Below are 25053 nucleotides of genomic sequence, written 5' to 3' on the forward strand. Positions count from 1 at the left end.
CTAGATTGTTTTCTTAATTTCTCCTTCTGATTTTTCATTAGTGTATAGAAACACGACAGATTTCTGTATTTTAATTTTGTGTCCTACTTGACTGAATCCATTTATTAATTCTATTAATTTCTTGGAGGATTCTTTAGGGTTTTCGATGTATAACATCATGTCATCTGCAAATAGTGACAGTTTTACTTCTTCCTTTCCAACTTGGATGCCTTTGTGTCTTTTTCTTGCCTGATTGTTGTGGCGAGGACTTCCAGTACTACATGATACCTGTTCTAGAATATTCCAAGGAGACAAGATGTGTCTTAAAGGTAAATCCTTCAGGATAGAAAACAAAACATCTCAACTGCATATGTACGTAACAGTCCAAAAATGCTAAATGGAAGAAATGGAAAGTATTTCTGAAACTCTGATTCACAAGTTGGACTGAGTCGCAGTGTGTGCAGTTCCAAGCTGTGTGGGACGGCCCTATCCTTTACTGTACCCCTAACTGTCACTCATCAAGCCAAGAGCATTCTGCCTAGACCCACCCCCCCCCCAATGGAACCGCACCAACCACATTCTCTTTTTTGTCTCCCTATCATATAAAGTACTTGAAAAGATGGCAGCCCTCTTAGCCTCCAGACATGTACCCTGCCTGCAGGGGAGGGGGCACGGTTCCAGGAGGTCTCCTCCAGATGAGTGGGCTCAAGCTTGAACACGCATCATTTGAACACATTTCCTTTGAGAGTCCTTGGAGAACTAAAGATACACATTGTGAAAGGAACAAAGTGCGGCGGAGGTCACCAAATTCCATGCACTCAATCACCTCACTAACATGAAAATCATCTGGGGACCCACGCCACCCTCCAATGGTACCTGTCTCTGCACCATGAGCTTCAGAGCACGGTACTCCACGGCCTCTGCCCTTGACTGGTTGACCTTCACAGCACCTAACGGGTCCCCCTACCTGCTGCCACTCCTTTCCGGAGGTCCCCCACCTGCTGGCAGGGAACTTTTCTGAACCCTCCAGGGAGAAGCACAAGGCTCGCCGGGCATTTGATCCCGAAGCGCTCACCGCTCCTCCGAGGCAGCCTCTGGAACTTTCTGCCTGGGGGCGCCATCTTTAGGCTTTGGTCACCCAGGTAGGGCACAGGTAGAGGCCAGCCAGGCTGTCCTGGGTTAGGCAGGGCCTGGTGCTCGCCTCCAGGCTCCGTTGGGGGAACAGGTGCAGATGGAGGCTCTGGTGTGAGGCCGAGTGAGGACAGGGGGCCTGGGAGAGTCTGGGCCTCACATGGACGTGAGGTGCTCGGTCCCCTGACAACCAGTGGCGCCCGCGACCCTCAGGTTCAACCCCACGACCCCAGGCCGGTCCCCTCCGGCCTGCAGAATCTCGGCCTTGCGTCCCAACTGACCTCCGCCGGGGCGGCTCTTACCCAGAAGCAGCCTTACGTCTCCGCGCGCCATCCTAGCCGAGGCCCGCGCCAGTGGGCGGGTCTGTACTGCCTCCCCGCGGCCGGGGTGGGGAGGCACGTAGGGTCTCTGCGGCCTTGGCCGCTGGGGGAGCCAGGGGAAGCAGGGCCGGTTTGCAGGGCCTCTGGCGCGTCTCATCGCAGAGCCCAGGTGTGGTGGTTGGATCCATCGCCGCCTTTCCTGCCCCCACCCCCATGTGTAGTGGGGTCCCCCCTGTCCCCACCCTGGTCCTCTTGGGTCTGTCCATCACCACTTTTCCTGCTGGGTAGACCCCAGGGGGGGCACAAGGAGTCCACAGCGGCCTTGGTGGCCCTGCCCCCGCTCCCCGAGGCTGCCTTAGGCTTTCCTGGGGTTATGGTTGCGGAAACTGCTCAACCAAATGCCACTCCCTGGGAAGTTGCCCAGGCGAGAAGTACAATCAAAAGGGTGGGCCGTTCGAAATGGCCCCCTTTGGGTAGCACGTAGCTCTCTGGGCCAGCAAGCCCCATTTGGTGCTCTGGCTCTCCACCTGCAGGCATCTCCTGTGGCTTTCTTCAAGGCAGGGCTCGGCTCCCTCACTGCGATCCTCAGCCCTGTTACAATAAATAAATAAATAAGGTTTGAGGAGCCTCGGTTGAAGTACCTTAGAATTATTTCCCATATTAAATTGTTTCTGTGAAAATACTTCCTGAGTTAGTTCTGATCAGTACCCCCCTGTCCCCCAGATACTTTCATGTATGTGTTGTAAAGTGACGTTAATGATTTCTTTGCATGGCAGTTGCACCTGCTGGCCTGGGGGTTCCTGGAAGGCAGAGACTGGGCTTCTTTCTTTATAGCCCCAATCCCCCGCACAGGGTGGGGCATTCAGGAATTAAACGTGTTGAATGAATGGCTACTAAAATGCCCAGCAGGCTTCACTTAGTTCAACTCCCTCAAGCAGTTTTTATTTCCAAGGTGGTTGTATGAGGCAGTTAGGGCTTCTGTAACAAACCCCACAGACCAGTGGCTCAAAGAATAGACATTTGTTTCTCCAGTTCTGGAGGCTGCAAGTCCAAGATCAACGTGCCTGCAGATTAGGTTCTTGGTGAAGTCTCTCTCTCTGGCTTGCAGGCAGCTGTCCGCTCACGGGTGCTCACGTGACCTCTCTGTGAGCCAGAGAGAACTCTGGTACGTCCTTCTCCTCTTATAAGGACACGAATCCTATCACAAGGGTTCCACCCTCATGACTGTATCTAACACTAATGACCTCTCAAAGGCCCCCATCTCCAAATATGAGGTATGATCACAAAATACAGCAAATGTTTAAATAAAAACATCTTTATTACACTAGAAGGCTGGGAGGCAGAGGTGGCCTCGTGGGCAGGATCACAGCAGCTCTCCCAGAATGAAACCAACACGCTCTTGCCAAGTACACGGTACAGCAATGGATCTCAATGCTTATACCTAGTATGGTTAAAGTGTTTTTTACTATCTGGAGATTTAAAAATGTTTTCATGAGATTGTAAAAAGCCTAGAGTAATGCAGACAAGCAACCATGCATTCACTGATCCAGAAAAGAGTTATAATCGGGGCCCTGTATCTGCAGGTACCAGATTCAACCAACTGCGGATCATATATATTTGAAAACACAAATTCCAGAAACTTTTTTTCTGAATCAATATCTTGTTCCTAAACCATACAGTGTAACAACTATTTACATAGAATTTACATTGTACTGGGTATTATAAGTAATCTAGAGATGGTTTAGAATATATAGGAGGATGTGTGTAGGTTATATGCAAATACTGTGCCGTTTTACAGAGGGGACTTGAGCACCTATAGATTTTCGTACCTGCGGGGAGTCCTGGAACCAATCCCCTGTGGATACTGAGGGACAACTGTAGTATCATTGTCCCCAAGTCAAGCACAGTGCAGGATTCTGGTGGAACAATGATGACCACACCCACTGCCTGCTTCCCAACGGTGACAGTCAGGCTGGGATACAGGCCAAGCCAATCAACATCATTGGGGGAGTGCTTGGTTTTCATCCCATCTCAGGAGGACCTGGAGGGCTTCCAGGGGGAGGTGAGGCAGGGCTGGGGTCTGAAGGATGAGAGGCAGTAACCAGGTAGGGTGTTTACTGAAGGTGGGGTTGGAGGAGAGGGTGTAATCTAGACCTTGCTACTTAATGGGGGCCCATGGACCAGCAGCATCACTGGGGGCTTGTCAGAAAGTCCCTGCCCCAGACTTATAGAATCAGAATGTGCATTTGAGCAAGATCCCGGTGGTGATTTCTGTGTACATTAAACCTGGAGAAGCCCTGACCTAGAGAATTCTGTGCAAATAGAATCTAAAAAGTCTCGAGGGCAAGAGAGAATCTGGGGCCAATATGGGCAGACAGCATGTGGGCAGGTGGGTGAGACCATGAGAGAGAAGTTTGAAAACAATTGCTCTAGTCCCACCCCTCCAGAGTGAGTGAGGCCAGCAAGACTGAGATGTCGCTCTCCCAGAACGATACTCTCCAGGTCAGCATTCTACCTTCTTTTCCTTCTATTGCAGTGGTCCTCGTGTTTCAAGTGAATGAAATGCAATCCATAAACAAGACATTGATTCAGAGACTGTGGGCAGAGAACAAGGCTCTGCTTTCAGTGTTTGGCTCTCTGGGCCATGGGTGTGAATGACTGTCTGCTTGAATGTTTCTTCTTCATGTAGGCAGAGTTTAGCTGACCGATTAAAGCATCAACCGCTCTGAAGGCAGAGAAAACTTAAAACCCCAAGTTAAAAAGGGGCCAAGGAAATGCAGTACAGTTCACAAAATACATGATACACAGAAAACAATCTTACCAATAAGCAGATGCCCCCAAATTAGCAGGGATTTAACAAATCATATTACTGAAAGTCAGGTGACCAGTCTCATCCACTGCTGAGTGTGGGTTTGGTTATCATTACAGGAAAAGCATCCAGTAAGGCACAGGCCTGACAGACCCTCTGTTTCCTATAACACAGGGACACTGTCCGCTCTAGCCATCTAATGAAAGATCCAACAAAAAAGTGAACGTAGGGAGAACACAAGTACAGAGGTAACATATCAGCATTCCCTGGCCCTGACACTATTCAGTCAAGACACTAATTGGATATTGGATGGTTGCCACGCAGGAGTCTGGGGTCCAGCTGGTCCGTACTTGTAAGCTGGGACGTAATCACTCTTCCAGCATGGCTCAGGACCATTTCTGCCTGGAACCTGTGCTGGGCTGAGCCAGCTTCCTCCTCGCTCATGTGCTCAAGCCTCATCTGTGGAGCACCTGTTACTCTCGGCAGCACTGATTCAGCTGCCCAAGCAGCTGGCATGACTGGCATTTGTTTGGTGGCTTGGAGGCTGTTGTGTGCCAGTTTTTACATCATTTGATGGTTGTTCCTGACACCAGGTATGGTGCCAGAATGCAGGGTCCTGAGAGACTGGAGTATGGCACGCCTGTTGTGAGTGAGGTAGATTTGGGTCAGATGGGGGCTGGCCTTGAGCACTCGAATTTAGATTTTCGTCCTGCAGCTGCAGGGAGCCATGCAAGTGTTTAGACTGGGAGTGGTACAGCCTCATAGAGAAGGTGGATTCAAGGTCAGGGAGGCAGAGGGCGAGGAGACCAATAAGAAAACTAACGCCGGAATCTAGAAAACAGATCATTAGAACAACCTTAGTGAGGGTGCAGAGATTTGAGATGTGTAGGTGGTAGTCCCAGAAGGATCAGTGAGCAGCTCAGTGTGGGGCACTGAGGAGAGGGAGGAGATAAGAATGACTCAGGTTTCCTGCCCAGCCTGTGGGTGTGTGGGGTGCCATCCATTAGGACAGAAATGAAAACAGAACAGGATGAAGTACGAGGAACAGAAAGAAAATAATGGGCAACGTTTCTCCATTTATTTTTTAATGGTATTTTCTGATGATAAAAACAGTATGTACTTAGGAAGTACAGAATTTTAAAAAGAATTCTTAAATCACCTGTACTTCTGTTAGACAGAACTTCTGTTAACTTCTTGGTGCACTACTTTCCAGGCTTCGGTCTCTTTTTCTGTATGTGTGGGTGTGTGTATGTGGGTGTTGGTGCGCATTTAAAATTGTTGGTCTCACGGCCTAGACAGTTTATATTATTTTTTCTTTTACTACAATATAATCATTTCTTGATCTTTAAATTATTAAAATATATTTTAGATGGTAGAAACTATACAACTCACAATACTGACAAGGGAAGTAGGAAGCAAGTTCAAAGGTGAAATAAATCATTGATTCTCATCTACGATGGCTGAGAGCCAAAAGAAATCAAATAAAGCTGCAAATCCAGCAAGAGAAGTGAACGCACACAGCACAGTACAGAGATGAATATTAAGACTGACTGAAATCAGGGGTGGCAGAGGCGGGGACAGGAGGGGACGAGACACTTGCAGGTCATTGCTCACAGAGGGGAGCTCATAGTGTTGCATAAAGAGTAAGACTGAAGGGCTCTCTCTGCCGTTGTATAAAAGCTGTAATTACACGAGTAACCACTATACGAAAAGCACAAGCTCTCTGGGGTAGAAGAACTATACAAAAAAAACAAGTAAAGCAAACAGGTCACACGGTGAAAGGAAAAAATAAACTACACAAATGTGAACATAAAACATAACAGTGTGGCAGAAATGACATGATCTTGTCCTGGGAGGGGGACTGTCCTCCTGTATATTAAAATCACATTAGGTGACAGCCACTAAAACAGCGCACACCAGTGCAAACGCAGGGACGCACATGGGATCAGAAGAGACCAGAAATGGCCTCTAGTTGGCAATTAATCAATAGAATCAAGCCTAACGGCCGCTCATGTAGCAAACACAGCGTGGATACGTTATCTAGAAAAAGGGACGTACCAGGGGCTGCCTCTGAACGGGAGGGTCTACAGGTGTGCACAGGTGAGGCAGGTGACTGCTGCTTGTGTGATAAGCCTCTTGCCATTATTTGAATTTTTAATAATGTAAATTTATTACTTAAATAAAAATTCATTTAGAAATCCCTAAATCATCCCCTTTAATCCATGATTCCTGCTTCTTGGAGTGAATTCCATACACACGTTAGACTCTTACCTTCTATACTCACATTCATATGAATATAGTTCTCTTTAAAAGAGGATGCAATCTTGATGCAACATCCAGCAAATTGCTTTACTAGCTCCACAGTAGTTCCGGGTGTGTCCACATTTCTGTTTCTTTAGGACAGATTTCTAAAAGAAGTATTGATTCAGATGACCTGGGTATTGCAGGGCTCTCTGGAATGGTTGTTCCAATGTACATTTTCCGTCAGCACAGACAGTTGCTACTGCTTAGGCAGCTGTTTGTCACTGCACACTTTGTTCATTTGATTTTTAACTCCTTAAAATTTTGCACGTGTTATTCATAAGACCCGAGCACTTGTCATGTTTCTTGACCCCACTGTTTGTATCCCCACTTTTGTCCGCTTTTGCTTATGGCCTTTGCCTGTTTTTTTACTGGGCGGGCTTTCATGTTCCACTTCGTTGGTGTTTTAAGGGGAGCTGGGATTGGTGAGACATGCAGAAGCAGAAATGATGGTTGTGAAGAAGTCTGCCACACTCCCACATCACTGCAGGACTGGGTAGTGTAGCACCAGCGGGCAAGGGAGGAGGAGGAGGGGAGAACAAGAGCCTTTAGTGTGGTTTCTGCAGGTAGGCACGGGTGAGGCAGGGCAAGAGGCTTAAGATTGGCTAGGCTGAATAATTTCAGCAGACTCTGGGGCACAGGGGCTGTCCTTAATTGTCTGGTACCTGACTGGGGTGACAGAGCAGGTGGATAAAGCAGGTGGCTGGGGGTGGGCTCAGGATTGGCTGATTTGCATTAGAAAGGCTCCCCCAGGTGTGTTGTTTGCTCCCAGGTGAGTTGCTTGCTCTCTCTAGGAACTTGCTACCCCTGGAATCCAGTCCCTCCAGGGTCAGCAGGCTCCCAGATGTCAAAGCATCAGAATACAGAAAATAAAAGACATGCTTTTATTCAGTTGGCTTATTTGAATGCGATTTATATGCAAAGGACAGTGGGCCTTTTTGGTTTTGTTTATTTTTACCCCGGTGACCACTTAAGACCTCTGCCTGTGGACTGTCATCCTGTGGAGTGAGACCTTCCTTTCCCCGTGCCCCTTGATTTCTCTGGATCTGTCCTTTCTGTGTCCTGACTTCCACCCCAGGGTTAAAGAAACACTTTTAGTACCGTGTACCTGATAGGGCTGTTTTGATCAAATGTCAGAATATATCTAATATGCATGGCCAGAATTTGTTGTTCAGTAAATGTTAACTCCGTCCTTATATTTGTTACAAATATTTTCTTCAGTATTTACCCTCACAGCATTTTGATTTTAGCATACACCATTTTTAATTTTAAAAAATAATTTTCTTTTCAATCTCCAATTTTTAACCTTATAAAGACGATAGCATAACGGGTCTTGTCATCAGACATGCTGGTGTTTTGCATCTGGATTCTGCACTGACAGGAAGAACCTGGAGACTTTACAGCACCTCTGTGTGATTCAGTTTCCTTCCTTGTGGGACAGACAGGTAGACAGGCCGGTGCTGGAGATGCACGTTGGGGGATTACCTCCAAGATTTACTAGACGTCTGGCCAGCATATTTTGCAGACTTATTTTAGAGATGAATGGAGTGGACATCTTTGGATAGTTGCTGGGATGTAGTTTAATGACATACTTGACACACTTGATAAAAGCTGCCTGTGAAAGCCACACAGAATGGAAAAAAATAAAAAGTAAAAGCACCAATTTCACGCCACAAAGTTTCACAACAGCACCGCCTAGTGACGAGCACGCAAAATCACATCTGCAATGCCCCCCAGTGTATCGATGGAAAAATAGGATAAACCTGCATAGAAAACAAAAATGAAACTCAAATCAAATTATCCCCTTCGTTTTTAGAAAGCAAATACTCTATTCTGTTTCTCCAGTAACTGTTGCTTCATCTCCTAATGGTTTGAAATCCCACCCCTCCCTTTTTTTTCCTTGTCTGGGTATGGTCAAACAAAAAGTGTTCAGTCATGGAAAGAAGCGTACTTTTTAAGGATTGGTGCAGCAGCTAGTAAATCACGGCTCATGGACATGGCTCACGGCTCATGTCCAGCTCCATTAAGAATGTCTGCTTCACTTGGTGCACACTCCTCTCTAGAGACTGACCCACTTCGCCAGTCCTTGTGCTTGTGGCCGATGTGACTCAGCACTGCCGCTGGATGGTGCACAGAAAGAGGTTTGCTTTTGCAGGTGGGCAGCGCTGGGTCCACTTCCAGGGCAAACACTGTTCTGGCTGTTTTCCTGGGCATGTGCCTAGGAGCTGGTTCCTGGTCTGTAGAATTTGGAGAACAGTTTCCTTGCAGTGTGGCTGTGGGCGGGGGCTGCACAGGTGTTCCCCATCGACCATGCTCAGTCGCCAGGCTGAATACCCGGTCCCATCCTTGTGACCCCTTACGTGTGCTCACTGGGTATCTTTGCTGCTTGCGCTGTCTCCACTCCCAGGATGGGCCTCACATGCTAGCATACTTTATTTCCCTCCCATTTTCAGTATATTTTACATCTTGATAATTGAGCTGGGACCCTCCCTGCATTCAATGTGACCCTTGATCCTTTCCAGGAACCTACATAAAGTAGTGGAGGAAGGAGGACCCTGACACGTCACTGACTGTAACTTCAGAAGTGTGACTTGAACTAAGTATTAAAGAAATTTCCAAACCCAACAAGTTGGAAGTGTTCTTTATTCAAACCAAACTCTTTTATTTCCTTTTCCATATATTATTAACTTGGTGGAACATACAAGTATAAAAATAACATACAAGTATAAAAATAAGATGCTCTTAGAAAACTCCAGTTTTGAAGGGCACAGTACTTTGAACTTGGCTGTAGCGTCACTTCCAAGATGGAGCAAACACTTCTTTACTCCGACCCTTGGTCCTGTCACAACTTTAATTTAAATCAACGTGGTGTCCTCAAAATAGAAGTATGTCCCAAAAGGGAAATATAAAACGATCTGAAGCCTTTTCAGAAATACAAGTTACACTTAAGAGTTGTGTATTAGAGGCTGTTAACCTGGAATAGACACATCAATACGAAGCATGACATCTAGTGTTTGTTTCAGGGAGAGGTCTGCAGCTCTCCAGCCAGCACAGAAACACCACGAATCCAGGAGTAAAGTCCTCCTTTTTAAGAAAAAAAAAGGAGTGGCTGCTTTCAATGCCTGAACATAGGGATTTAAAACTTAAAATATATTTAGTGGTACAAATTAACGGAAGTAGGAGGTGGTACATCATTTTCAATTGCAAACATTCATCTTTATTACATGATATGTTTTATTCTCTTTCCTCTCATTGGTACTAATTCCAGCACTGAATACAATTTCCAACCTCACTGATGAGAACGTTACATCTACAACTAGGAAAGGGAGAAAGTTCTAAGTTGGTACCGCTAGCAAAAAAGAACACAACATTGTATGAGAAACTGGAGTTAAGGGAGTTTACTTGTGGTGGTTTTCATTATAGAATAATAGATCCTGAATTAACTGTGATCATTTTTTTCTTTATCTCAAAAAGATAACCTTTTCATGTTCTCTTAACTTTCATCCAGAAGCATTAACCTCATAATGAGCAGTTCATGTGAAATTTCACTCCAACAGATAAAATGAAGCTGAAACCTTAGTGAAATCAAGAAACTTTCGACAATCTGTACACCCAGCATTTAACAGAGAAAGAACAAGGCCTGTCTGTTGGAGACACTGGCCTTCTCGTGACGTTCTGAGCCGTGTTTGCATCATGAATAAAAATACTTCTATTCCAACTGAAATGAAGACAATTCTGTGGACAAACATCGCTGCTGAAGGAGGCTGTTTCAAAGGTGCTGAAGGTTTCAAGTCTCCTTTTAGTGATGCCATTAAGATGACAGCTGGGCTCAACTTCCGTGAAATCTAATTTATAAATCTATAATTTGGAATTATATAATTATACATCGTTATTGGCAAAATATTCTACTCAGATTGATCTGTGTGGGGTACAGCTGTGTAGAACCGACAATTTAGACTTCACCCAGTTGCTCTTATACAAATAATTTTCCATCTGTAAAGGGAACCATCCACTTCCAGCACTGCCCCATAGGTACAGGCAAACTTGGTCCAGCAGACATCTAGGGGCCAGGCAGATATCTTACTACCATACCCTTCCTGTATCCTGAGGTGCTCACTGGACATACCTGGAGTCGTTGCTTTGGCAGTGATGGGCCAACAAGCACCCGGAGACTTTATATGGGACACACAGGGCCCTCGGACGCCTGAGATCAGGTGCCCTGGGGTCACTCTTGCTATGGGCTGGATCTGAGTTTCAGGAACCTTTATGTGCCTCTTGGCCCAGCCTGCAGTGACTGGGCACATGTTAAGAGAAGGTGTGTTGTTCAGTCACACAGCACAATGCAGTTTAGAAACACTGGACATCTGCATGTAACATCTGTTATAAGAAACGCAGAGAAAGCTTGGGGACAGGTGAGAAAACAGTGTTGATTGAAGTGTGTGTCCTCATGAACCTCGTGTTTAATCCTAGTAACTAAGGGGACTACAGGTTTTGCAGACGCTGATGTCCCTAGGAGGCCGGACTGCTCTCACGTTCACATTCCACAAATTTGGCTGACCGCCGCATCAGGCTGTCTTCACTGGCCCAGGATGAGTCTCACCAGGGTGCTTGCCCAAGGCTGGACGCTATCTTTGCATTCACTAGACTCACCTGGGGACCTACTGAATGGCACTGACTGAATCGCACCAGGTGAGTTCCAGGATGGCATGGACCTGCGGGGAGGCAGTGGCCCAAGGGCCACACTGCTACTGCTGCCCAGGGGCTCTGAGGCTGACAGCAGTGACACAAGAGGGCCTGGTCCCCCTTCAGCTCTTCTTTCTGGAAGTGTCTGTGGCAGGTGTCCCCAGAGGGAGTGTGGTACGAAGTTGTGGGGCTCTGCACCAGCAGTCTGCGATGGAAACGGCTGCATCCAAATTCCTCCGACTTTTATTGTGACTTTTGGGGCAGCTGCTGCCGGGAGCCCTTCTCAGATGCTCAGACCCGAAGGGGACATGGCCAAGGCCCCTTTGGCTCCAGCCTCTTGCCACTGCCCTACGAACTTCCCAGTACACAGCCCTGACCTGCCGCCGAGTTCAGGCATCTCTCGTTTTGGTAGAACAGAGGTATTCTAAATAGCACTGCAGAGCATGTCTCTGCAACACGTTGTAAATCCCGAGGCTCCTTTGGAAAATTCCTAAAAAGCAGGCTGTGCAAAAAACTCAGGGTGAAATGGGTTGCCTATGCCATGCTGGGGTGTTCTTAGCTTGTCCACACTTTTGTGGTAATTTGCTGGCAAAGGGATATGATTTCTTACCTCGCCTTCCTCCCCCGATTCTAGAATTTTCCAAGTCCCAACCATCCTCTACATTCTGTTCCTTGAATGAAGCGATCTTCATCCTGGGCCAGTGAAGGTGTCAGTGCCACCTTCTCTTCCTTTGTCTCTGCTGACATCAGGCCTGTGACTCCAGCTTGAATATTCCTGAAGTTTGGGGTTTGCGGCTGTGTGAAATACATCACACCCCCAACTGATTCAGCAACCTTAAGGGTAAAAGAAATCTGAGGATTCCTAGAATGAAAGCTACTTTCCCAAAAGAGTGAATTCTGCGTATTTGGTTACATATTTTTGATAATTTATTTTCCTTCCCTGCTTTCAAAATGTATTTTTCCTGTTTCTTGTTTAATTGGTAAGTGGCCATAAATTCAAATCCAAAATTCTTAAAACCCACCAGCAATGTACACAATAACTTCTGTTGTGTGCAGTTTTCTTGGCACTAAATACCTAGTGTTGCTTTCGGAAAACCCCCTAATTTTTACATTTTATGGTGTTTAGTTGTTTTTCCTAAAAAAGAAAAAAAATCTTAGTGGCAAGCTTTTCCCTCTGAACAGTTCTGAAGTCAAGTCTAATAAGTTTTTGCAAGAGAAAACACACTGGGATTCCACCCAATTATTTGGTTTCCACTAATAAGGACCGAGTCTGTGAAACTGGATTATTGCTGTTGATGGAGCAGGCTGTTGGGCAGTGATTTATTCCCAATGACATCGCGTGGCGCGAGGCCAGAATTTAGAACCAAACCATGTTTGGCAGCTGCACCACGTGGGGGCCCAGTGAGAGGAAATTAACAAATTTTCACTCTCATGGGGAACCTATTAAACAATGAAATACTTTCTCGCCTCTTAAATGAGATAATGCAATCCCCAAACAACAAATGCTTTGCAAAATCTATGACCCCAAGCTCTGCGGAGTGAATGCTGCCTCGCTGGGAACTACTTTTATCATTTTGAACTGTGAATAATCCCCCTCCATCTCTTTCTGACCAAAACCTCTGCGTTTCATGATGAATCAGGTAAAATCCTTCCGAGCTGGATCTGCTGTCAAATGCAAGGAATCCGTTTAACACTAGGTACTCGTTTTAGGGTCAGAAGAAAAAGGAGATGGTGTGTGTAAAGGCCCGAAGACCTGGCGCCAATCACTTGTGAGGCTTTTACATTCCTGAGGAAAAAGATGAACTCACTCCCTATCTCATTTCTTGCTATTTTTTGAGTTTCAGTTACTGAAGACAGGATTTCATTTCAATCTTCCGAATAACTCATCAGGAATATAAAGCATCGCCCTATTTAAAAAATACGTTGTTTGTGGAGAAGTATCCATTTCCCATTAGAGAGTTGACAATGTTTTGACAACATAATGCTAAGTTGCATTTCTTCCAGGAAAGAACCATCTTCCAACATGTTCCACAGTGTGTTACCGGTGAAAATTTTGACGCCCTCAAATGGTTGCGACTTCCTTTCCTGCTCAAAGCAAGCCTCCTGGAAGGTTTTCCCAGCTAAGCCTCAATTTACATAGCTCGAGGAGGTGGGTGTCGCTAACAGGGTTTGACTCAACGTCCAATTTTCAGCAGCAAAGCATGCCAGGAAAATATCCCACATTCAATTGTCTATTTCATTCTTGCTGCTAAATTATGCTTTTGTAATTTAAGTATTTCCATTAAAATGTCACGTCCAATGACAGCAGAGATGAAAAGGTAGATAGATTTGATAGGAAATACAGAGAATTATAGCAAACTTCATTCAAACACCCTAGCTTGAAATCTAACTTGCTATTATGGATTCTGGGAAAGGTGCCTGCTAAGAATCTGATAGAAATGTTCTGAGCTTAGAAACCTAACATAGGAAAATGGAACAGAAGAAGCCTGCATGAAGAAACAAGGAGCAAAACCGACCAGGTCATAACTGCAGTTCCTTCTTTTTATTCCGGGGGTTTAGGTTTTTCACAGCAAGGGGAAAGGCACTTTCTCTGGGTGTTGCCTTCACTTCTGTGCCAAGTGGCCCACAAAACAGGAACCAATGAAATAGCTACTAGGACAAGAAGAGAATGAGACTTCTAGAGATTCCTGACTCTGAAATTCATTTAAAAAGATCACCTCTCAATTAGCTGAGACCGGATGTGAAAATAAGCTTCTGGTAACAGGGTTTCTCCTACCATCCCATCCCCAAAGGGGCGGCTTGAACTGTATTTTGAAGAACACCTAAGATTTATGTTCTTCTCCACAAGTACCTGTGAGAGCTGGAGTGTCTTTTAGGATACCGTGACACATATAAGTGACCCCGTATCTCTTTGGCATGGTCGTCTATTCCTCAACATGGAGGTGACCCTGGGATCCAGTGAGCGGAGCAGATGGCTGAAACATCCAGATGCAGACTATTTTGAACACAAATAACACTCCAGCCGGAGGAGAAACTCCAGTTAGCCCTTCCAGTGGAATTTTATTATATATCCAACTCATTGCAAAGCAAAGCAAAGTGAACATTGAACTTGGCACACAAACAAGAGAGAAGGGTTACTGGCTTTGAACCCTTCTCCTCATTACGTCAGGTCATATAAGGCTGATTACATCGACTTACAGGTTTCTGATTTTCTCTGGCAAAGGCTTCAAATGATAGTAAGAGGCGATTTCCCCAAATAAGGATACCACTGCAAACCCACGTCGGCACCAGAGATTGGACATGCCAAAGGGAAGAAACATGTGGGTCAACCTCTCAACAAATCCTATTTGTTTAAGCTGCTTCACATGAGCGTGCTTGACTCTAGGGGGTTGTGCAAATGGAAACACATGATTTCAAGGCATGGGAATAACTAGAAGTGCCCACCGAATCCTCTGTGGGTCTTGCATCTTCTTTCCCGGGCATTTAGCCATTTCCCTATTTCCCAAAAAGGTAACAATCAACCTACCTTTGGAGAAGACTTGGAAAAAGAAATAACTAAGCTACTGAAATAGAATTTGTTTTTCTCATTGAAATACTTTTTTTAAATTTTAAGTAAGAGTAAGCATATAAGCTAATGACCAGCGTGGCGACAGAACTCCTCGTGTGCGGTTCAGCACCTGCTCTGTCTGGCCTGTTGGAACGAGGATCCTTTTAGGTGAGGGCAACGGCTGGAGCCAGGCTGCTTGTACCCCCACCCAGGTACAGGACCCTGGGCAGAGTCGCAACAGAGGTAGTTTTTTTCACTTTTATGCCAACAATACGACAGAAGGATCGAGTACAAAAGAACAGGCTTCCTTCCCACTCCACCAAGATGGGCAGAAAGTCTTCCATCTTCAGAAGAGGCTGGTGAGGACCTTTGGGTGATGGTCTCCTCTGAGTGGAGTTTTCTCCAATCCAGGCCACAGAGAGACCCAGAAAAGGGGCTGCTGCTCTGTTTCCCACTGAGAAGGGGGTAGGATGGTTACATCACCAAGCCCCAGGCTGCTTCTCTTGCCGTGATATTGCGAGCCTTCTTGTACCGCTGGGATCTGGGTTGAGGCCTGGCGCAAAATACCCTTAAATGCAACGAATGCACAAAGGTTCCCATTAGCTACAAGAAGATATAAACTACATGTACTCATTTCTCCAGAGACGGGAAGGAGGAGAATTAGCCACATCTTGCTTTTTTATTTGGTGGCACATCTAGACAGTTTCGTATACCAGTCACATAAAGCCTGAAGCCCAATTCACTGTTTTGGTTTAGAAGGAGGTGTTTTTTATTGTCATTTTGTTGGAAGTAGGGAAGAAGAAGGAAGCTTTAAAATCAAGAATCAAAATACAGTGAATGCGGAAGGCATCTGAGAGCAGGACAGACACTTAAGACTAGTGGACATAGGAAAGAACCTTGCCTTTAACCTCTGCCTGCTGCACTTGAAATTTAATTGTCTTAGTAGCTGAGTTCAAGATTGATCAAGTTCCGGCTTTGCTCGTTACTTCCAGCGATGCCGGACAAGGGAGGACTCATCACTGACCACCTCGGGGTCTCGAGGGAGATGCCGACACCGGAACGGAAGGAGTAGCAGGATGATTAAGACAAGAAGGATGATGCCACACACGCTCATAAGCGTATAGGAGACGATCCACAAAATGGGCTCATTCAAAGGCAGGGTGGGGACACAGTTGCTGGCTATGTCGTCTGTTGAGAAAGGCCCAGAAATTTCAGACACCGGAGCACCTGCAATTTCTGAGGAGACAGAAGAGGAAAATCCACAGCTATGAAATGAGCAGTCCACCTGTAACATATGGCCCAAGAGACAATCCCATGCTTCATCAAAGCATCCCATGGGCACCATGTTGCAATGGCGCAGGCATCTGAAGGAGTCTCGGTGGCAGCCTGCCTTTAAGATTCAACCCCCTGCGAATGGAATGACAGTATATTTCAAGGATGCAGGTGTCGAACCTATGTGGTGGAGAACAAGTTATAGAAGGGCACATAGGGAAGCCCCAGGCACTTCGTCGGGGGCTGGCAGGGCTGCTGAGCTCTGTAGATGACAGAGCATCAGCTCCTGGTAGGGGCAGCGGTGTTGGCTGGTGGTGAGAAAGGAAGTGAGAGAAAGCAGGAAGAGCAGTAATGTGGACAGCCGAAAGCTCAGCCAGACCTGCCTGAGTCATGGGCGCTTCTTCCCTTGGTGGAGTCACCTGCGTTCATGCTTCCTGTCGATTCTAATTCTACAATATGGTGGCTCTCATTTTAGTTTTTTGAGGACTCTCCGTACTGTTTTCCATAGCGGCTGCAACATATGATCCAGCAATCCTACTTCTGGGTGGTTATGCGAAGAAAATGAAAACACTAATTTGAAAAGACATATGCACCCCTATATTCACTGCAGCATTATTTATAGTAACCAAGATATGGAAGCAACCTAGGTATCCTGCAATAGATGAATGGATAAAGAAGAAGTGGTACACAGATACAATGGAATATTACTCAGCCATAAAAAGAATGAAATCTTGCCATTTGTGACAACATCGATGGTCCTAGAGGGCATTATGCTAAGAGAAATAAGCCAGACAGAGAAAGACAAATACCATATGGTTTCACTTATACGTGGAATCTAAAATAAAACAGACTCGTAGAAATAGAGATCAAATTGATAGTTGACAGAAGGAAGGAAGGTGGGGGCATGGGTGAAAAAGGTGAAGGGGAATATAGTCAATGCTATTGTGATAAGTTTGCACGGTGACACGTGATTGCTGAACTTACTGGGGTGACCACATTGTAAGGCATATAAACATCAAATAACTACACTGTACACCTGAAATGAATATAATATTGTATGTCAACTATACTTAAATACAAAATTTAAAAAAATTAAACAGCCACACACACAAGAAATCTGCAATAGATAGTGTCCTCACATCAGCCTGACACATACTCTTAATGGGGTCCTCAACCACCCAGGTCCTGCTGGCACCCCTCACTTGTCCTAAATGTCACATCTACAGTGTACAGAGTCCAGAATCAAGAGTGGTAAATGACTGAACATTGAATTCATGCAATGGCTGGTAACAAAGAGAAACCTAGCTAAAACTTATCCGGTGACTCCTGCGAACCAACTCTTGGATGATGCTCTCACTGGGGAGGAAGTTGAGATGATTTCTGCAACCAGGTTTGGGGATTATCAGTATTCTGTTGAGGTACACAAGACTTATCTGCCCCTTTCTGAACTGCAGAATTTGTTTGGCCTTTTAAGTTTGACTTGGAAGAAGAAAAACGCCTCGTTAACCACTGCACCCCTATTTAATTGCAGAAATGAATATTTACGCACCAGAAGATCATGTTGCTAAGCATTTAATTTTTCTGTAACTACAGCTGCAAGATCCCAAGGCCTATCCAATAAGATCCTTTTGGACTGAGGAAAGAAAGAGTCGAAATAACAATGGCCTTGAAAGAATGGTTTAACATGAAGGAAACAACAATCTTGATTGATAAATTTTCTTGCTAATGTGGATTCCACGTGAGGATCCATGGCTTTTTCTAAGTGTCCAGGGACAGAAAAACAAGGAACAAGAGCCTGCAAATACCTCAGAACAAAGGGATGCTGACCTTGGGTTAATCCAGACCCCCCCCCCCCCCCCCCCCAAACGTCTGTAGCTGTAATGAGCGAAAGACATCCACAGGCCAAATCCTGCCTGCCATCTTTTTCTGAAAATCAAGTTTTGTTGGAACACAGCCACATTCATTCCTTCCCATGTTGTCTGTGGTTCCTTTCTTGCTGTAAGAGCAGACGGGAGCAGCTGTGACAGAGACCATCTGCCCCACAAGCCGAAAGGATTTACTACCTGGCGCTTTGTGGTGAAAACTTGCCAATCCCTGGTCTGTAGCATAAAAAATGCAAACATTTAACAAACATTTACAGTAACTAAAAAGAAAGCTATTCTTATTACAAAGGCAGTACAATACATATATATGGTATACATTTTGAAAATATGAGGAAATAAAAATAAGGAAATAAAAACACACTCAGAAATAATCAATATTCATATTTTAGAGTATAATCTTTTTCTAAGCATCAATTTTTGAAACAAAGATGGGACCATGTAGGACATGCTGTTTTGCAAACTATATTTTTACTTCTCATGTGATAAAAATATTTTCAAGTCATTTAATTTTTAACCATGTTATTTTTATGACGACACACAAAAAAAAACATTATGGATGTATAAAATTTATTTTTCCCCCTTTTCCCGCCCCCCCTCCCCGGGACTCCATTCCTCCCCCACCCCCCACACACCCCCACCCCACACCCCCACACCCCCACACCCCCACACCCCCACACCCTGGTTCAAGCCGTTGTTTCTCAGTCTAGTTGTGTAGCACACAGCTCCCTGGCTCATGCTGGCATTATGAGCCTTGTGCACCCCCTGGCTGAGGCAGTCAGTTGCTGGTTGGCTGCAGCACACAGCAAACAGCTCACACCGACTTCCCGCTGCTCAAGGCAGCTCAGCTCCATGGAGAGCTGTTGTTCACAGTCTTAGCTGTAGAGGGCGCAGCTCACTGGCCCACGTGAGAATCGAACCAGCGACCTCGACCTTAGGAGCGCCGGCGCTCCAACCACCTGAGCCACTGGAACAGCCCCCAATTTGTTTACCAATTCTTATTTATGATTTTTAAAGTAGTTTTCACTATCCCTACCATTATAAACACTGATGTATGAAATATCTTGTGCCAAAATCTTTGCTCATATTCTTAAGATTTTAAGAATGAGTTACTAAAAGTAAAATTATGGGTCATAGTATGGTACCTTTTAAGCACCTGGATATATGCTGACAAAAGATCCAGAAGAAAGACCAAGCCAGGATCTATGCTCAGCAACGTGGTATGGGGGTGCCTAATGCCCACTCTCACCAGCATTGTCAAATACAAGGAAGAACGATGGTCCTCAACACAAGATCATAATGTCCACAATTCTCTGATTACTAGTAGGGGGACCATTTAAAAAATATACTCAATGGCCACTTATATTTCTATCATTTCTATCATTTTCTCATTGATTTGTAAGAATCCTTTATATGGCAAAAATTTTCTTATGTTGTAAATGTCTTTTCACAGTAGGTCATTTTGTTTTTAAAATTTTATTTGCTTTATAGATACTTTAACAAATACAATTATGAGAGTGAAAAATGCTTAGTGCAAAGACAATACTCTAATCCAGTAAGTCTTGAAGAAATTAAATATCACTTGAAACCACTTCTGCTTGCAGACAAGATGGAGTAAGAAGGACCAGAATAACCCAAATAGTTATTTCCCACCCAAAATAACTAAAATAAAAACTGGACAAAACGTATGGAAAAAAAAAGACTCTGCAGGTTTTGGAAATTGGGTGAGGAGAGACTGTAATTCCAGAGATGGGAAATGGATAAAGCGAGCCCCACAACTGCCCAGCTTACTGATGTGGGAAAGTTTCCGGGTTGTAGCATAGAAAAGGGAGACACAGGCCGGGACTGGCAGCCTCCGTGAGTTGGGGTAACAGAGGTAGGAAAAGCTGTTAAGCGTTTGCAGAAAGAGTAATGGACAGGAGACAACTGCACAGAGAGAAATTCCACATATCATCAGAGAGGGATTCCCTTGAGCCTTCAGCTGAGTACTGACCAGAACATAAGCGAAGTCCAGTGAAAAAAGCACTTGAAAGGATTAGAAGGAAAAGTGCTTAGAGCTCACATATAGGGCTGAGAATAGTGCCTATTGCCAATTGTTTCCCACAATGAAAGAGAAAAAACAAATTAACAGGGCATAAGAGTACTAAGGGTCTTTCCTCTGAAATAGAAAAATTAACTATAGACTAAACACTACTCTGATCCCATCTAATGACACTTACAAACAAGAGAAGGATCAACTCTTTCTAAGTAACTTAACTTACCAACAACAAATCTCAAGTATATTTGTAAGGATACAAAAGTATTCACAGTTTTGGGTTCCTGGACCCAATTTCAATGTTTGGAGGAGGGTGGTTCCCACACCAACAATTCAACTCAATTCTCACACTCTCTACCTGGAGATAGCTATAAAAAAACAAAAGATCCAAGTCAAATTTCTAGAGATAAAAAGTGTAATGTGAGATGAAAAACACACTGCATGGTATTAATGGCAGATTATACATTGCAGAAAAAAAAGAACATGAAAACACAACAGAAACCATACAAAATGGAATACAAAAGAGCAAAATACTGAAAAAAATAAATATAGAGAACATCAGTAAACTGTGGGACCACTTAAAGTGGCTAAACATCCATGTAATCAGAATACACAAATGAGGGGAGAGGGTGGGAGGCAGAAAAAGGATTTGAAGAAATAATGAACAAAAATTTTCTAAATTTGATGTAAACTATAAACCCACAGATCTAAGAAGCTCAAAGAGCACAAGAAATATGGAGTAGACTACACCAATGAATTGCTGAAAACTACTGATAAAGAGAAAATTTAAAAAGCAGAGAGAGAAAAATTTTTGTACAAAGGAACAAAATGGATTAGAGAAGATTTCATGTCAGAAATAACGCAAGCTATAAGGCAGTGGAGCAACACCTTTAAAGTACTGTGGGGAAAAACATGTCAACCTAAATTCTATAGCAAGCAAAACTATCTTTCAAAAATAAAGATAAAATAAAGGCATTTTCAGAAATATACAAGCTGAAAGAATTCATCACAAGCAGATACCCACACACTGGAATATTATCCAGCCTTAAATCTTGCCATTTGTGACAACATGGATGGACCTGGAGGACACCATGCTAAGTGAAATAAGCCAGTCACAGAAAGACAAATACTGCACGATCTCACTCATATATGGAATCTAAAATACATAGTCGAACTCAACAGCAGAGAGTAGAATGGTGGTTGCTAGGGCCTGAGGTGAGGGGAAATGGAGAGATGTGGGTCACAGTAGAAAGTTTCAGTTATGCAAGATGAATAAGTTCTAGAGATCTAATGTACAGCATGGTGACTATAATTAACAATAAAGTATTGTATATTAGAAATTTGATCAGAAGGTAGATCTTAAGTATTCTCACAACTAAGAAAGAAAGAAAGAGAGAGAAAGAGAGAAAGGAAGGGAGGAAGGGAGGGGGGAGGAAGGAAGAAAAAAAAGACAAAAACAGAAAGAAAATAGTAATTATGTGAGGTGATGGGTATGCTAATTACTTTGACTGTGGTGATCATTTTACAATGCATATTTGTATCAAAGCATCAAGAGCTTTTGGTCAAGAAGGCAGAATAGGTAAATCTGTGCTCCCAGGACATCAAAATTACAACTAAACTACAGAACCATTATTGAGAACAACCTGAAGATTAGCCGAACTGAAGTCCTACCTCTAAGGACATACAGAAGAAGCCACCTACCTAGAGACTGATAGGAGGGGTGGAGAAGCAAAACAGGCTGGCCCCACACCCACATGTGACCATTAAAAATCAAGAGGGCTATCTCGGCTTCAGAGGTTCCCCTCAGAGGAGTGAGGGGTCCCAGCCCCACACCAGGATCCCCAGCACAGGGTTCCGGTGCCAGGGAGAGAAGTCCCCACAACTTCTGTCTGTGAAAACCAGTGGAGACTGTGACTGAGTGAGACAGGGTGGCTGCTGTCCCAGGTGCTCCTCTTAAAGGGCCCACACATGGTCTTACTCGTTGACGGACTCACTTGCTCTGACCTCCAGAGCTGGGGCAGCAGCTCAAAAGGTGCCAGGGACATACAGGAAGAAACTGAATTGTCTGGCTTCAGAGCAAGGGCTGGAGGGGCGGCTTCCTCCCAGATAGAGAACTACTGGCAGATGCCATTGTTCCTTTGTTGAGCTCTCCCCCCACCCAGTGTGCAGATGCAGGCGAGCGCCATTTCTGAGTCTCCATCAACATCACTAACACCATTCACCCCACCCAGGTGATTCCCTGGGACCCCACCCCACCCACCCGAATTGCTTCCAGTGGCTCTCCCATACAAATGGACTGTCTTGGCTAATGCTACGGACTTTCCTAAAATCTCTAAAAGGTTCACAAAACCCAAACAAGCAGCATCTGGTTTTGGGGTGCCCTGTACCTCTTGCTGAGCAGCCCGAAACACCCACTAGTGACAGCCAGAGTCACTTCACAGTTCAGCCTCTTGCAGGCACCTCCAAGCCCAGCACAAGTGGCAACCATCGGCAGATCACTTTGTAGTTCACTCCAAGTGGCCCTAGGCAGAGCACAGGCAACAGCTGACCTTGGCCTGACCCAGAGCCCCTCCCAAGAGGCTCCAGAACCAACACACCCAGTGGCCAGCTTCAGACCACAGGAGAGAACCACCCAACCACCTCCACAAATGACACACCCAAAGGGCAGACCGGGCAGGCACCAGAGCCCCACTAAAGCAAATCCTGCTCCACAGGGTCAGTCCCTACACAACAGCTCCTCCACTGTAGTCACAGCCAGACTTCACAACCAATCAGCCTGAGAGTCAATCCCTCCTACTGACATGCCAACAGCAACCAAGGCTCAACTACAACAGGAGAGCACCACAACCTACACAAGGGATGCACCTGAAACACCTGGATCAGGTGACTAAGAAGACTGTGCCACTGGGCCCCACAGAACACCTACTACATAAGGCCACTCTACCAAGACCCAGAAACATACCATGTTTCCCCGAAAATAAGACCTAGCTGGACAATCAGCTCTAACGCGTCTTTTGGAGCAAAAATTAATAGTAAAATAAGACCAGGAATATAATATAATATAATTATATAATATAAATACAATATAATACAATATAATATAATACCGAGTCTTATATTAATTTTGCTCTAAAAGACACATTAGAGCTGATTGTCTGGCTAGGTCTTATTTTTGGGGAAACAGGGTAGCAGCCCTACCTAATACATAGAAACAAACACAGGGAGGCAGCCAAAATGGGGAGACAAAGAAACATGTCCCAAATGAAAGACAAGATCAAAGCTCCAGAAAATGAACTAAACAAAATGGAGAGTTCCAAACACTGGTTATAAGGATGTTCAATGATCTTAGGGCGAACTTCAACAAAGAGATAGGGAACATAAAAACAGAGATAGGAAACATAAAAAAAGAACCAGTCAAAACTGAAGAATACAATAAATGCTATGGATTGTCCTAAAATCTTTCAAAGGTTCACAAAACCCAAACAAGCAGCATCTGGCTTTGGCATGCCCTGTACCTCTACCCCACACAGCATAGGGAATAGAGTCAATAATATTATAATAACGATGGGTAGTGTCAGATGGGCATTGGATTTATTAGGTGATCACTTCATAAGTTATATACAAGCTAATCACTATGTTGTACACTTGAAATTAATATTGTGTGTCAACTGTAACTGAAAAATTAAAAATTATTTTAAAAACCCCATCAAGTTGTACACTTAAATATATATGACTTTTATTTGTCAGTTATACCTCAATAAAGCTGAAAAAAAGAAAGAGATCATCATAGCCCACTTTACTATAAAATGCAGTAAAGGAAGCCCTTCCAGCAGATAATATGACATGGAAAGAAACCTTCATCTACACAAAGGAATAATTGACACCAGGAATGATAACTACAGAGGCAGTTATAACACCTTTATTTATAACTGTAAATACTGAAAGAAGATGATGGATTTAAAGCAAGAATAATAACAATGTGTTGGATGGCTTATAACATACGAATCAGTGCAGTGTGTCACAAAGATGGCAGAGGGGAGAAATGGCAGTGTTCTGTGGTAGGTTCTCTTACTGTATGAAGTGGCAGACTGAGATAAATTAAAGGTGTATACTATAAAGCCTAAAGCAACCACTAAAGTAACACAACAGAGAGTTATAGCTAATAGACTAGCCGAGGAGATAAAAAGAAATAAAGACACTCAATCCAAAAGAAGGTAGAAAAAGAGAAAAAAAGAACAGATGAGACAAAGAGAAAACAAATAGCAAGACGGTAGACTTAAACACAACCATATCAACCAGCACATTAAATATAGTCTGAAGCAGGGTTGGCAAACTTTTTCTATAAAAGATGGGATAGAAAATGTTAGGCTTTTTGGGTCACATATGATTTTTATTATATTCTTAAATTTTTTTTTTTTACATAACACTTTAAAAGTGCAAAAAGCATTCTGAGTTCAAAACAGGCTAAATGCCAGATTTGGCTGGCAGGCTGTTGTCTGCCAATCTGAATACCCCAACGAGAAAGCAGAGATTGTCAAATGAGATAAAAAGAAAGACCTGACTATATGCTGCCTACAAGAAACCCACTTTAAGTAATAAATACTCAAATATGTTAAAAATCAAAGGATGGAAAAAGCTGTACCATGCTAATGCTGATCAAAATAAACGCAGAGTGGCATGTTAATATTCGTGTCAATTCAGGACAAAGGGTATTACCAGGGATAAAGATGGCAATTTCATAATGATAAAACATTACATTCATAAACAGGAAAACAATACTAAACATTTATGCACTAACAAGAATTTCAAAATACACAAAACAAGAACGATGAAACTTCGAGAAGAAACAGACCAAAAAAAATTCACAGAAGTAGTCAGAGATTTCAACGTCCCTTTCTCAGTAATAGAGAAGTAGACAGAAATGGGTAAGGATACAGTCCACCCAACAGCATTGTCAACCAACTTGACCTAATTGACAATTGTAGAATAGTCCAGCCACAAAGCTGAATATACATAGTCTTCAAGAGCACACGGACTATTTACCAAGATAGACTATATTATGGGCCACAGAACAAATTCCAATAAAATTAAAAGGA

The 25053-nt window shown here is 44.1% G+C and overlaps 1 protein-coding gene across 2 annotated transcripts in view; it reads right to left on the bottom strand.

Annotated features, from left to right (window-relative positions):
• Window positions 1-298: 298 nt before the first annotated feature.
• BACE2 (beta-secretase 2) overlaps window positions 299-25053 on the bottom strand; it is a 99479-nt gene continuing 74724 nt past the window's right edge. The window contains exon 9 of one of the 2 annotated variants that reach the window (XM_074325117.1): window positions 299-2021. In XM_074325117.1, the coding sequence (XP_074181218.1) occupies window positions 1786-2021 (236 nt within the window). In that variant the 3' untranslated portion in view covers window positions 299-1785. Of the gene's footprint in view, window positions 2022-14258; window positions 16007-25053 lie in introns of those variants that run through there. The other variant, XM_019745755.2, reaches the window with a different exon arrangement.

Source organism: Rhinolophus sinicus, linkage group LG01 (assembly GCF_036562045.2).
Source record: "Rhinolophus sinicus isolate RSC01 linkage group LG01, ASM3656204v1, whole genome shotgun sequence".
Lineage (NCBI taxonomy): Eukaryota > Metazoa > Chordata > Mammalia > Chiroptera > Rhinolophidae > Rhinolophus > Rhinolophus sinicus.